Below are 14274 nucleotides of genomic sequence, written 5' to 3' on the forward strand. Positions count from 1 at the left end.
GCGCACGAGGGTAAGGATGAGGACTTTTGATAACCTTCTAACTAGTTCAAATAAAGCTGCAAAGTAAGATATTGTGTTCCAAACGTTCCCTCCAAATTTCCCTGTCAATTGATCTATTGTTGTTGAACTGAAGATTTTACGCTCAACACTATAACGGCTGCAACAATGTTTAGAAAAACATAGTTTTGAAACTTCGTTTTCCTGATGCAATGTTTAGGCCTACACGTGGCATGGATTATTAATTTTTCAGCTAGAACAGTTTTTTGAGACTAAGTGCTAAATAAACGTCTACAGTTTCATCAATGCTGTATCGGCAATATGAAAACGCATGCAGTTAATATGTCTTTGAATAAAGGTGTCGTTATTTACATAAAGAAATTTTTTTTTCCATTTTTATTTAATTAAAACTTCAAAATTATTCGAGCCCTGATAGAATGTCTGACTCACTGTACAGTCAGTCGAAAATTTGAATATTGGAATGAGGGGTATTTTGGCAAGCTGAGCAAAAAAATAAGGTCATATGCACCTTTTCGTTATATCTTCAAATGAAAAAAGAGTTTTGTGGGTTGTCAAAACTCCCTCTGAAAGGGAAACTATTCAACTTATTATATCTTTCAGTAAAATAACAATGATCATCCATCCATCTATCATATTCTATACTATAATAAAGGAAAGAACTGGATTATAAACGTATACAGATGTAAAGTATAGGAAAATTAAGTTTGACGCATTATCACGTCAGAACTACTGGACTGATCAACTTGAAATTTTGCATATAGATTCTTGCTCAACCAAGGGTGGTTATAGACCTATTTTAAATTTTTCAAGATTTGATTACATAAAGTTTTCAATTATTTGTCATGATTCTAGTTGTTGTATGGAAGCAGCAGAAAATTTCGCTTAAAAGGGAAATTAAGATAGGTTTATTAAGATTTAAATTAAGATTTCAAGATAGGTATGATTGGGGATCCTTTTCGAATAATAAAAACTGGGTTTCCGTCGCACCCAAATTTTTTCCGCCATTTTGAATCCAACTTCTTTTTTTTTAATTGAAAGGTGGTCATATTATGATACTTGATTTTCCAGAGAAAAGGTATTGGGAAAACCGCACATCGATTTCTCAAACCTTTCAAAATTTATTTTCATTAATTTCCTTTATTATAGTGTAGAAGATGATAGATAGATGGATATATTCTATACTATAATAAAGGAAATAACTTGCTTATACCAATACCTACTATTACTTCAGGCCCCACAACTAATTAATGACGTCATAACATGTAGATTGATTCTTCCTAGATCGTAGTAGTTTCTACTAGCTTATCAATGTAACTTTTGTTACTGTATCGATTTTTATTGGATGGAATACTATCTAAATTTCAAATTAAAGACACTTGTATTTTAATAAATAGAAATTTTATTGAAATAAAAACACTTTATTCCACAAATGCAATAATTTATCCATACTTTCAGCTTGACAAACATAGGCCAACTCGATTCAGTGATAGAGCTATTGATAAATAATTTCATCTCAACCAAATATACTTAATAATAGCCTGTATCAGAGTCGAAGGAGAGGTAAATTAAAGATAAACCAAATTCTATTTAACTCTTTTTTAGGAAAGAGGCTCCTACAAACTTGTTCACAATAAATCTGTGGTACAAAGAGACCCATCAGAAGACTGTTTATCAGTTAGGTAAAACCTAATATTATGATGTTATGGACAGTTCCAACACTTTGCATTTACTTTTTTATTTATTAGTTCTAAAGTTCTTTCACATACTTTATTCACACTGTTCTTCCACACTCTAATTACACTGTTATTTCACATTTTATTTACACTGTTCTTTCACACGTTAATTAAATTCTCCACTCACACTTTATTTTACACTGTTCTTCTACACTTCATGTAAACCGTTGTTTTGTAGAATTGAAGTTCTTTCTTCTTATCGCTCGTATCCATTCTCGTTTCAAAGTTTCATCTTTCGAAAAAGAAAATACCATACGGAAACTTTTGGAGTCTTGTTATAATTCCCGCAACAATTAGGTACACAACAGTATCCCATGATTTAAAACCCCAAATTCATTATTACTTTCCACAAACGAATATTAGAAGAATGATAAACAAACCATATTCATTGAAATGGAAGACCGTGAAAATTGAATTTGTAATTCCAATTTTGTTGATTACCATATCAGATGTGATAACAAGCATCAGCGCTCTTATTCGCTTGCTTACCGCCAGTAGATCATCGATGATCTACATGTGATGACGTCATAGTTTATTAGAGATCAGTTGTGAGGCCTGAAGTAATAGTAGGTATTGCTTATACACGTGTAAAGGATAGGAAAATTATGTTTGACGCATCATCACGTCTGAAACTACTGAACTGATTTACTTGAAATGCTGCATATAAATTCTTAATCAACCGAGGATTCTTATAGACCTATTTTCAATTCTTCTAGATTTCATTATGTCAAGTTTTCAGTTTGTCAAGTTATAACATAGACCCTTGCGAAGCACGGGTCACCTGCTAGTAATGATACAATACATGAAATCGAAGAGAATATGATGCTCTATGAGCTCATGATTAGCACGAATTTTTCAATCGATCGTTAAAAAGTTATAAGGCCAAAAATATGAAAAATCGGAGGGGTTTTCTTCAGAATGTGACACCTTCGAGATCTCAAATCTAGAAAACTAGAAGTGATTTATGGAAAAATGTTACTAATGAAACTTGTAGGCTAATTTGTAAGCTTTAATTTTGTATTAGACAATTTCGGAAGACGCATATTGTTCGAGATAGGTGCAAAAAACCAAAATATGGTACTTTCAAACCACCCCCACCTCCATAGCACAGGGGTAGGAGTGAGGACTTTTGATATGTTTTCCCCTTACTATCCTTGAAAGAGCTGCGGGGTCAAAAATGGTGTTCCAAACTTTTCCCTCTATACCTTTTTTTGAGCATTCGTTGCCTGGATTATATATACTTTTGAGGTTATGAAAAGTTGAATTCAAGAAAACTTGACTTCTAGTTCTCACGATCGCCCATTCAACTCAAACGTTGAAAAAAATTAATTCAAGGAAACTTGACCAATGTAAGCTCAGATTAATCAAAATGAAATAAAATTGAAGAATCTGGGATGGATTCTAGGAGTTAGAATTGAAGATTCTATGATGTTATAATTTTCAATACTCACGTATTTGAATCCATAGAATCAGAATTTCAGGAATTTCATAACTAGCAGGACCTCCGATATACCTAGGTAGTATATAGGAAGTCTTGACTCTAGGAACTCATGTCACGCTTGGAGTTTTTTCCCTTCTCAGTGTTACAAATAACATTGAAACGTTTATAATAAAAAATATTAAACCATTAACTAATAGCATATTATGATAAATTTATTGTATAAAATAGAGTTACTGTATATCAGTTGTTTTCGATGTTATTCAATGGATGATAGGCCAACCTGTACAGTTAGGAAAAATTTTGTTATTCTGTTTTCAGATATTGATAAAGTCAGATATTTTGAAGAAAACAACCTCTGAAAACAAGATAACCAATCAAGTCGGCTAATTCTCCTTCATCTTTCCTGAATTGACTAGCATGTTGTTTTGTTGGATTATTAGATTTTCGTATAGTTTTAATCAACTAGTTTTGTCTGTGCTTGCAGCCCGAGTATCTGCGTTGAGCATGAGGATGAAGTGTGCGTGCGTGCAGGGCTCGTCTGCGAGTTACGAGAGGCTTACCAACACCCTAGGGCCAAGAGCTGATGAGGGCGAGGGCCACAGAGACCAGTCAGTCATCCCTCAGAATCGAGTGAGTCCTGATCAATTAACCAGTTGCACGTCCGATTCCAATGGTCTAGCAAATTTCCATCCAAGTAATTAGTAACTCTATTTAGTTTCGGTTAGATTTAGAAATGGCTGAGGCTCAGATATTGATGAGTGAGGAAGACGAGCAAGCAATTTTGAAGGAGGAGGGTGAGGAACGCGAGAGAATTCATTCTCTGAGTTTTTTTCTGAAATTTTGGGATGTGTTCACTTCTAAGAAGAAGGAGCGTAGTCCTAGCAATACCCATATCTATGTTTACACTCCCGCCTATGAAATACTGCGTGAGGAATATACACTACCAGAAGAACAAGTAAGTTAGTCTTTCACATTTTGTTGTCAAGTGAACGAAATTACGGTTCAAGCTAGGCTAATAAAGTTGATGGATGAGTTGCGCTTGATTATAAATTTTGTAGAAACACATATTGAATCTGGAAGCTCTAAGTAATTGAGAAAATTTATTAAATTTTGTCTGAATTTCAATTAAATCTTACCTATTTCAATTCGTCAAGATATATTGGAATTTGTAGTTTAATTTCTAATTAAATCTTATCTATTATAATATGTCAAAACTTTAATTTGAATGTAAAATGAAATTTGTATCCCTTATTGATGAGAGGCTGCGAAAAATTGAAAAAAATATTTTCTTAAAATGTATGTATTCAGGGCTACTTATTTTTTATTTATAAAATAACATCATAATAGTACCCTTTTTTGAAAAGTTTTCAATATAAAACCTGAAGATGATGTGAAACATCGAAACCAGTTTGTGATTTTAATTTGTTATTATATATTAAAAACTTTTCAAAAAAAGGGTACTATGGTGCTATTTTATTAATGAAAAAAATATTGTATAGTCAATGCTATTCCACTTTTTCAACACCTTAAATTACAAAATTTATTTAGTTTTATGTAACGACGAATGCACTTTTATTTGATTCAATAAATTTGAATTTACTCAATTTTCTCAATTAACTGTTCTTTTGAATATTTAAAAATGTGAATAATCTTGTAAAAAACTATACAAGTCATGAAGAGTTATAGATAGCTCATGAAGAGCTGTACGATTATATTTTACCTAAAAGTTATTGCAAATGAAATTGTTTTCAACCAAAAAACAGATCTTCGATCATTATAGACTATATAAAATTACGGTTCAAGATATTAAGAGTTGAAGAGCCGTACTTTGATAAGATTCTGTCCCAAATCATGATAGTATTTTTATTCTGTTTAAACCTATGTAAAGTGTTCATCGCAGACGAATAGCTGTATTTCAATTTAATATTGTCTGAAATTTCATCTATAAAATTGGTTTGAAAAATGTGAAACTTTGATTTTATTAATTTTTTTTGTTCAGCACTTTACGGTATCCGTCTATAATATTACTTGAATAGTTGAATGTAAAGTGACGCGGATTCAAGTCATTTCCTCTCAAATAATTTTTGTAGGAACAGAATATTTTAGCGCTCAAATCTCAAATAATTGTTTTTTTTTTTGTTTTATTGGTTTATAACAATATTATTAATATATTTATTGTAAGTTGATAAGCTCAGACGTGATGATGCGTCATTACGCATACATACTTACTAGCCGGTTCTTTCCTCTATTATATTATAGATAGCTGGCCCGGCAAACTTTGTACCGCCAAATAGTTTAATGCATCTCATGACAAACTTTAGCTGGATGTACACCTGAGGAGGCGCGAAGCGGGATCTTATTTATATAGATAATTTTCCAACTGCAAAATGAATAATTTACTAAAAATCAATCAATATTGAACACTGAACACAGCACAATTATTCGAAACAAAGCAATATCTTTAGAGCATGTAAGTTTTTAACCTCAGGCCGCACTGCTGGATGGTTACACACAGAACAGTCATTTTGTTTTTAGTCGGGGCGTTTAGAATAAAATACATGGCGGTGATGGAGCAGCTCACCTCTTGTCTAATAGGACTTATTTTATCTGTGCTAATATCCACCGACGGCTGTTTTATAGGTGCGTACAGATTTACGCGCCGCGAACATGAGCAATTCACTTTTAATCAGCTGATGCCAAACTTTTTATAACTGTATCTTACCGTTTCTGTAAAAATACAGATATAGTCAGCTGATTAAAAGTGAATCAGCTGATGCCAAACTTTTTATATCTGTATCTTACCGTTTCTGTAAAAATACAGATATAGTCAGCTGATTAAAAGTGAATTGCTCATGTTCGTGGCGCGTATATCTGTACGCACCTTATGACGCAATGATTATAACAGCTGATTTTTATTTCTGTGTGTGGCCAGCTCACAAATCTCCCGTAAGGATTACATGTAAACTTTGAAGGACTGTAGGATAGAGTCCTGAAGTCGGATTATAAATTTGATAGGCCATAAAGCTGGTCCTGAACATAACCAACACAACTAAAAAAATATATGAAATTCGGTGCACACACAAAAAAATTATTGAATGTCAAAATTTGAGGCACGATTTTTATTTATATTGATAATAATTACTCAATATTCTATTACAAGAATGTAATGGAAGGATGACTGTTTGAGAACCGCAGCTGCACTAACAGACAGTGATAGCCTACTATCAACTTGAATCTGATTGAGAAATGTAATTTTAAGTTATTCCGAGAATTACTTTTCTGAAAAGCGGCTAATACTTCCATGTTGAAAACTCATGCAAGAATCTATGACATGAGTGGTTACAAAAAACATTTCCCATATCATTATTATTCAATTTTATGAGATCAATTAATGCTTCCCAAGTTACAATAAATATGTATCGGTAATCCCATTTTTTTAAAATTCGTATTATCTTCCGATTTGCTTGAACTATAATTATTCTCCAAATATTTTGAATCTATGAATTATTTTTTCATCTCACGCACACACATATAAATTTATAAATATGTTTAAAGATAAAAATATAATGGTGCAAGTGAGCTTGGGTGTGAACTAAGATTTAGATGTGAACGTGGAATTCTATGAGAGATAGTCCACTTTCATTCATTGGATAATCTCATTATGTTACATAGAAATATTTTAGTGAAAGAAATTTCAGTAAAATAGTAGAATAAAAACTATTCTATTAAATTTAACATTATAAAAACCGGAGAATAAGTCACATCAAGAAATATTATTGAGTGATCTTTGATAACTTCCGAAACGATTCGTCAATATTATTCTTGGTTCAAAAACCTTTTTTATCATACTTCTTACTTATGTTTTATCAATTTCAAAAACTTTTGTTTTTCCTAATAATTTTTTAGAGCTGTTCTGTTTCTATTCTTTTTTCAATAATACTATCTCTATGACGTTGAAAATATCTATCACAGGCTTGAATCGATGTATCATCAATAAACTATTGTATTATTTAAAGATGAAATTGGATTTATCTCGTTTGTTTTATAGCTAGAGTATGGCGCATTCAAATTTCTAATGTCATGAATTAGTTTGATAGAACAGTATCAATCAGTGACCTTCCATGTATTAAAAGCTCGCAGTTTATGTGTCACCGCTGATTTCCTAATCATTGAAGATAATTAATTAGTCATTCAATTATCGTTTTTTTCAAGTGAGAAAAATGTAGGAAGTGGTTTTGGTCTGTTTTGCATAAAAATTCCAATATCTGTCTTCCCAATGGTTCAAGACACGATTCTCATTCTATCGCAATTTTATCAATGAATGAATTTCAACCTTGACAGCGGACAGTGGAGGATTCGAGTATGTAAATTTTATTGACTATAGAGACAGTGTTGATTTGCACCTTTCTGGCTGGACCGCCGTATGCCTGCATCTGGCTGAGTCTCCAACAATCTTGGCTATTAAAGAATTCTCTGATAACAGATTACTGTTTCAACTTGAAATTAGCTGCTTTCGGATTCCTGGATAGAGAATTCTTAATACAAAGGATATAGAAATTAATTCTAAGAATAATAAATCTCTTGATAATTTGATGAGTGAATTACGTTCCCGGACATTCATTTAATCTTTCTCGAGTTAGCACTTGAACTAATTGTTCAGTTATCATGGGGATTCTTGATGCATTGTAAAAAATAATTAGTTTATTCATAGATTATCCATTTATTATTGAATTATTAGCCTAAATTAATTGAAAACTGATTACCTAGGAAGCGTTTGGCTCCATGTTAGCACTGATAAGCTTAGATCCTTATATAAGCTCATGCGCATGTAACCCCCGCTGGAAAGGTAAATTCCCCTATCATTTATGAGTTTATTAATCTCTTCCTGGAGCTTATTTACCCACCTAAAGCTCTAAATCTACTCATATTTCTTATCATCATTTGATCTAAGTACCTACTCGCAATACTGGAGCTCATGTGGGCATGAGCACTAGAAAAAAAATGATAGATCAATTCTAATAGGAATAATAATATGATTGAAATAATTTGAACTCAAACTAAAAATTATGTATAATAATTTCCCATTATAATTTAACCGATTCTCTTCTAGTTATCTACCATTTTGTGTTATTTTACGTGGAATAATTTCCAGCCTTCTCCAAATCAATTCTGTAAATTAGGAAGAGCTGGTCGTTGGAAGCTCATGTAGGAAATACAGCTCTTTTATGAATAACCGCTACTTGAAACCAAATTCTATAACCTAGAAACACAGTAAGCCTAAAAACCCAAATAAATATAGAATTATTTAGAGTAGCCTACGGAAATACTCAACCAGTATTAGATTTAAAAAACTAGGCCAGTCTTGAAATGTGTATTTTAATATGCTCACATTGACAGTACTTCTCATACTCATACAATATCCTATTAGGAAAACATTCAACTAGACTTAGTCTTTGAAATTTAATTCAGCGTTTATTTTTAGGAACATTGATGGTGGAAAGAATTGAACTTGACTAGTCACTTATTACTTTGGAATATGGCCAAGTTTCGTTGCAGAATTTGTTTTGCCGATGTAGCTTCAAACACAGTTAATGATTCACTGTAGCTGTAGAGCCTTGCACTGACAAGTGAAAGGCACATTCTGAGTGAGCTTTTATGTCAGGCTGGCGTGACTTGTTCTCAACTACATAGAAATTTCTGGCTTTACATGCATGTACTAAATGACGCAAATGTCATTTACTGATCCAGGTGTACTCAAAATTTAAACGATGAAAGTTTAAAGATGGTAGGGAAGAGAAAAATTTAATAAAAAAGTAGCACATAGATTATTATCCGTCCAGGCGACAAAGTAATTAAGTTCTTCATAGTACTTGTGTTATATTATACCACTATAGGGATAGGGGATAAAGTTAAGTTACAATTAAACTTGACTGAATAAAAAAAAACATTTACAAATCACAACAATGTTTTTTACAATAGAAGTAGCCTACCTCTATTTGCATCTATTATAAATATTTTTTGTCATGGTATGTGTAGAGATTTTTTTGCTAACCGCGACATAATATAAAAAGTATTGAGTGCTCTAGGGGTAACTAGGTGGAAATTGATTTCATTAATCGCCTTTTAAAGTTAAGTTTATAAATAACTAGCTGAACTTTGATGCCTGCTAAAGTTTCAGCTCCTGATTTGGCCTGTTGTACAATAGGCTATCATTTTCAACAATAAGTAATTGATAACCTGAGCAGTGATAATTGCTTGTCATAACTTGAGAAGACAACTGGAAGAGAAAGTTGGAGGAAAGACCTTCACCCAACTGTGCTCAATGTTTCGCATGCTTCACTCGCTTTGAAAAGTCGTTGGATGAACATTTTAAACTTCATCACAGCTTAAATGCCAGGGGATTGGATATGACAACCCTAACTATAATGCTCTAAATAAAGCTTTCACAGTATTGACTGCAAAACGTTTTGTTGAAGATCGCAACGTCAGATTGTCGGATAAGACCCCTATTTTTTCAATCAATCAGATTGTACAATTGATAATATAGCAATTATATTATTGTATTGCTGTACACTCTGTGATTGTATAAACTACATCGCTCTCCTGAGACAAAACTGTTAGTTATCAAACTTATGATCTAGACGCTTTATTTTCAGACATTTTGGAAATTGTTTTTATTCCTCCAAATTCCTTTCTTTTGTATTTTGCTTAATGCGTTGATCTTTTAACGTTCTTCATCGACGTAAACTGTCATTATTAAGTTGGAATATTAAGATTTGGACGTTTATAAATAATATTTTTGAACAATTTGATGCTTATTTCGTGTTTTTATAGCGTCCGAAACACAAAATTCACCTTAACTTCATTTACTTGCGCTCTAGAAAGTCAGGCTGTCATATGTCGCAGTAATTGCTTCTATGAATTGAGCACTCATGGACAGAACGTTAGCATTATACGAGTTTTTAATGTGTATTCCTACTTTAATTGTATTTATAGCTTCCAACTTTTTATTAATTTATTTTAATAAGTAAATTCTAAAGTAATCATTCAACATTTCAACTTGATAAGTTCTAATTTTGAAATGCAACTCTTATTAATATTTTTCTAGGTGTTCGAATTTCAAGAAAATTTGCTGATTATATATTACAGCAATTGAACTTATTCAAAATTCAACACACCAGAAAATTTCCAAGATTTCCCACTAATGAATCTGAGTGTTCTCGCCTGCTTATCCTGATTACTCAGAGTTCTTTTAGAGTAATAAATCGGAATTTTGTGGTAATTCTTCCGTTTTAAATATAAATTCGTAGCCCTGCTTTTCAAATTAATGTTTTTTTTTTGTAAATTCTTCACCAAGAAATATAGTGAATTATATTATTATTGTTTAGTGTACTTGCTGATAGACGTTTAGAGCTTGTATATACCAAAGTATCAAACTTAGAATAGTATTATATATTAGGTCAACTAGATTAGTATTTTCAGGTCTACTGTACAAATTAATATCTCAAATCTGTGATAAACTTCACCAGATTCTCCAATTTGCTCTCAAACTAAACTTCCCGCTTGTTTTTTGATTTATCAAACGTATCTATTATTGACTGAGCCGCAAACAATTTCATTCACCATTTCACTTATGAGCACTGTATTTCATTGATCATCTTAGTGTAGTAAATTTCAGTCCTTGAACTTTGGTATTTCACAATTATTCAAAGCTTGATTTCAAATGAGGTATTTGGTTTCAGGATGTGACCTTCTATAAAGATGACGGTACTTCGCAGACTATTATCGTAGAGAGAGATCTCTGTGCTAGCGACCTATGCCAGCTGCTTGTTATGAAAAACAATGTAGCGAAGAACTTGGCTACTAATTGGGGGATAGTGGAGCACTGGATTGAAACTGGTCTAGGTAAACAAATTTCCATTTTCGAATTTAATTTTTACCAACGAACAGCCATTGAATTTCAAGTGTGCTCTTGATGTTATAATATTGATAAAAGTTGAAAATATTGAAGTTAATATTGATAATTTTTGTAAAAGTTTGAAATAACCTTAAGGGCTCTATTTGTATCTGTAATGTATTAAACTTCATATATGAATATGGTTGGAGCTTACGCCTGTTTCCTTCTCATTTCTCTCAAGTTTGAAAAATAAATGAGTAATTTATAGTAAGTAATATCTTGAAACTCTCCATAGCACTGCTTAACTTTTAATAGCTCTACATTATTTTCGAAAGTTACTGACCTGATAAATAAAATACGCAATTCACTACTTTGCGTCTTTCGTGGCACGTTACTTTTATTCTGACATTCTTATTTTTAATCAGTTATTCAAATTTTTGGCATTGTGTGACAAATTAAAAAGTCCAATTCAAAGAAGCCAGCTTTGCATACTGCCAAGAAATTGAAATCTTCTCTTTTCCAAGCCAAATACTAAAGTTTGCTTTTAATAATTTGAAGTATTTGAATGTTTAATGGCTGATTCCCACATATCAGTATCAGTAAACTTTCTGGTAAAGTGGAAAAAATATTCCCTGAGTTCTAATGGTCATGATCGCTCGGCTTGTCTGGGTGGGGATAGTGCCATTAAAACTCATGGGAACTTGGGAATAATATATATTTACTGTCCTGTTGAGTTATTGATTGTAGGACAAGCTTTGAAGTTTTTCAAATTTGGCCGAGTCTTATCACTAAACTTTTTCAAAGGAAAAAATGTCTACCTTCATTAAACAAATCAAAATTAGAACCAAGAAGCCTTCTGTTGTGCCATTGCTGATATGGTACATAGTTTGCTGGACTCCAACTGATATTTTCCAACATTTCAAATAATAAATATAATCTTTAGACTTGAAAAATCATTAATAATCATTATAGTTATTGTCCACCTTGATGAAGCGTTATCCAATAAAAAAATACTTATAATTTTGTACATATTACAATAATAATATTTTTTATTGCAGAGCGAATCTTAGAAGATCATGAAAAAGTTCTCGAAGTGTACCATTTTATGAATCGCAACGGTGATTCCAAAAAGAACAAATTTATTTTTCGAAATAATATCAGGAAATATGAGTTCTACGAAAACCCAGAGGTAATTATGCAACTATCTACATTATTTTTCCAATCCTGTTCCTTGAATATTCCTATCTAGATTCTGACTTCACAAAAATCTGGTGTTTGTATTTGATGTAAATAGTGTTGAGTTATTTGCATGTAAAATCTAAAGTCAAACGTTATGGTGTTAATTTTGATTTTCGTTTAATAACTAAAATGAAATAATTCAGGATTATTTTGAATTATTTTTGTAGTCCTCATTTTGAAATAATTTGATTGGCAAGTGTCCAGCTGGAAAAATACTCAAGATGAATAAAATTCTGAGAATAAAAAGTAGGCTATAGATATTTTTTGCAGACGTCGGACAGTACATCATCATTGCTGTAAAGCTTTATTTCGCTACATGACTCAAGAATGCCTCATAATCTAACATGACTAAATTTTTGCTTCAATTCACGAACTGCGGAATTAAGTCAGAAATTTGTAAAAATGGCATAATTGATAGTCGCCTAGTTTTATCGTTGCATGGTGTCAAACCAATCATGCCAACAAAGGATATATCCTCCTACAACTAATTCAAGTAAGGAAAGGGCCCACCAAATTAACATACAATACACTTATATCACAGATTAATAGTTTTCCACAGTCGAGCTTAAGCTCTTAACTATAACTTACTTCCTCACACACCTATAACAAAAATGAGAAGAAAGGAAAAAATAGCTTTATAAAACTTCTCAAAAGTTTGAATGGAGAGGGTAAGCAGTTATATCAGTCACAGCTGCATGCAAAGTAAGGGAAAATTGAACAAAAAATTATGGAAAATTAATGTCATTGAAAGCATAAAGAATTTTATTAGATATGGAGCCAGTTGCACAAACGCCTGTTAAATCTTAATCGTAATTCAATGCCACGATAACCAATCAGAGAAGCCTACTTTTCAAGAAAGCCTTCTCTATTGGTTCTTGTGGCATTCAATCATGATTAAAAGTTAACAGGCTTTTGTGCATAGAGTCTTACTCTCTATACTGTACCTAACATTATTCGAATTAAAGCAAGACATTTTCTTAATTTTTTATTTATTATGCAATAAAGAAGACAATTTAATACAAACTTCTTTCAATACAAACTATACACATTATTCTGATAGCCTACCACCATTTTCTTCCCAACTCACCCAACTTCATTTTCCCTCTAAAAACAGCTGTCTCCATTCCACTCCGACGTTCACAACCTAAACAATACTACCAACATTCCTCTATCTCATTTTATACTGTCTAAAAATATTTAAAATATCTAATAATGATAAATTATGATTAATTTATTCATGATGATTAATGTAACACTACAATACATTCATTAAATTATTTTCTAATTTGTGTGTTACAGCAATACTTACCTATTGACATGATTGACTATCCAGGTATAGAAACCATGAGTCAATCGAACGGTTACATGTTTCTGAGGGTAAGTTCGATTATAATTGAAATCACTCCAGTATACTTCATTTCAAATTATTTGTTGTTATTTCTCTGTCAACAACAAACGATCTTGATCGGTTTGCCTATTGCGCATGAGTTCTTCAACTGCCGCGAATTCCACAGATTTTTTACAGAAACTGACTCCTGTTTGTTTCAAAAACCTAAACACACGAAAATTGTACTTGTAAATATCAAATACCCTTGAGATTTTGTAACTAACTTACTGAGTCAAATGAGTCACTAAAAATTTTCCTTTAATAAATGAATTGTAATTGTATAGTGATTGATAACCACTATAAATACAAACTTTTTTTTAGTTTCAAAAAGAAAAAGACTAGAATATATCTAATATTGAAGTATTGTAAATATGTAATATCCATTAACCATTATCTAATACTCCAACTTCTAAATGGATATTGTCACTGATTAGTTGCACTAAAAATATGTATTATATAATCACTCAATGAATGTTGTGACTTGTCTTACACTTTCTCATCATGGTAACTTCAAGACGCAATGCCAAGAAATCTTTTTTGAAGGAGTAACTCTTCCAAG

At 31.9% G+C, this 14274-nt stretch overlaps 1 protein-coding gene across 5 annotated transcripts in view; it reads left to right on the forward strand.

The window, feature by feature from the left end:
• LOC111052082 (growth factor receptor-bound protein 10) overlaps positions 1–14274 on the forward strand; it is a 37224-nt gene that overhangs the window by 20545 nt on the left and 2405 nt on the right. For 4 of the 5 annotated variants that reach the window (XM_039424403.1, XM_039424404.1, XM_039424405.1 and 1 more), the window contains exons 2-5: positions 3677–3822; positions 10935–11097; positions 12148–12278; positions 13628–13705. In XM_039424403.1, the coding sequence (XP_039280337.1) occupies positions 3677–3822; positions 10935–11097; positions 12148–12278; positions 13628–13705 (518 nt within the window). Of the gene's footprint in view, positions 1–3676; positions 4148–10934; positions 11098–12147; positions 12279–13627; positions 13706–14274 lie in introns of those variants that run through there. The other variant, XM_039424402.1, reaches the window with a different exon arrangement.

The sequence above is a fragment of the Nilaparvata lugens genome, chromosome 3 (genome assembly GCF_014356525.2).
Source record: "Nilaparvata lugens isolate BPH chromosome 3, ASM1435652v1, whole genome shotgun sequence".
Classification (NCBI taxonomy): domain Eukaryota; kingdom Metazoa; phylum Arthropoda; class Insecta; order Hemiptera; family Delphacidae; genus Nilaparvata; species Nilaparvata lugens.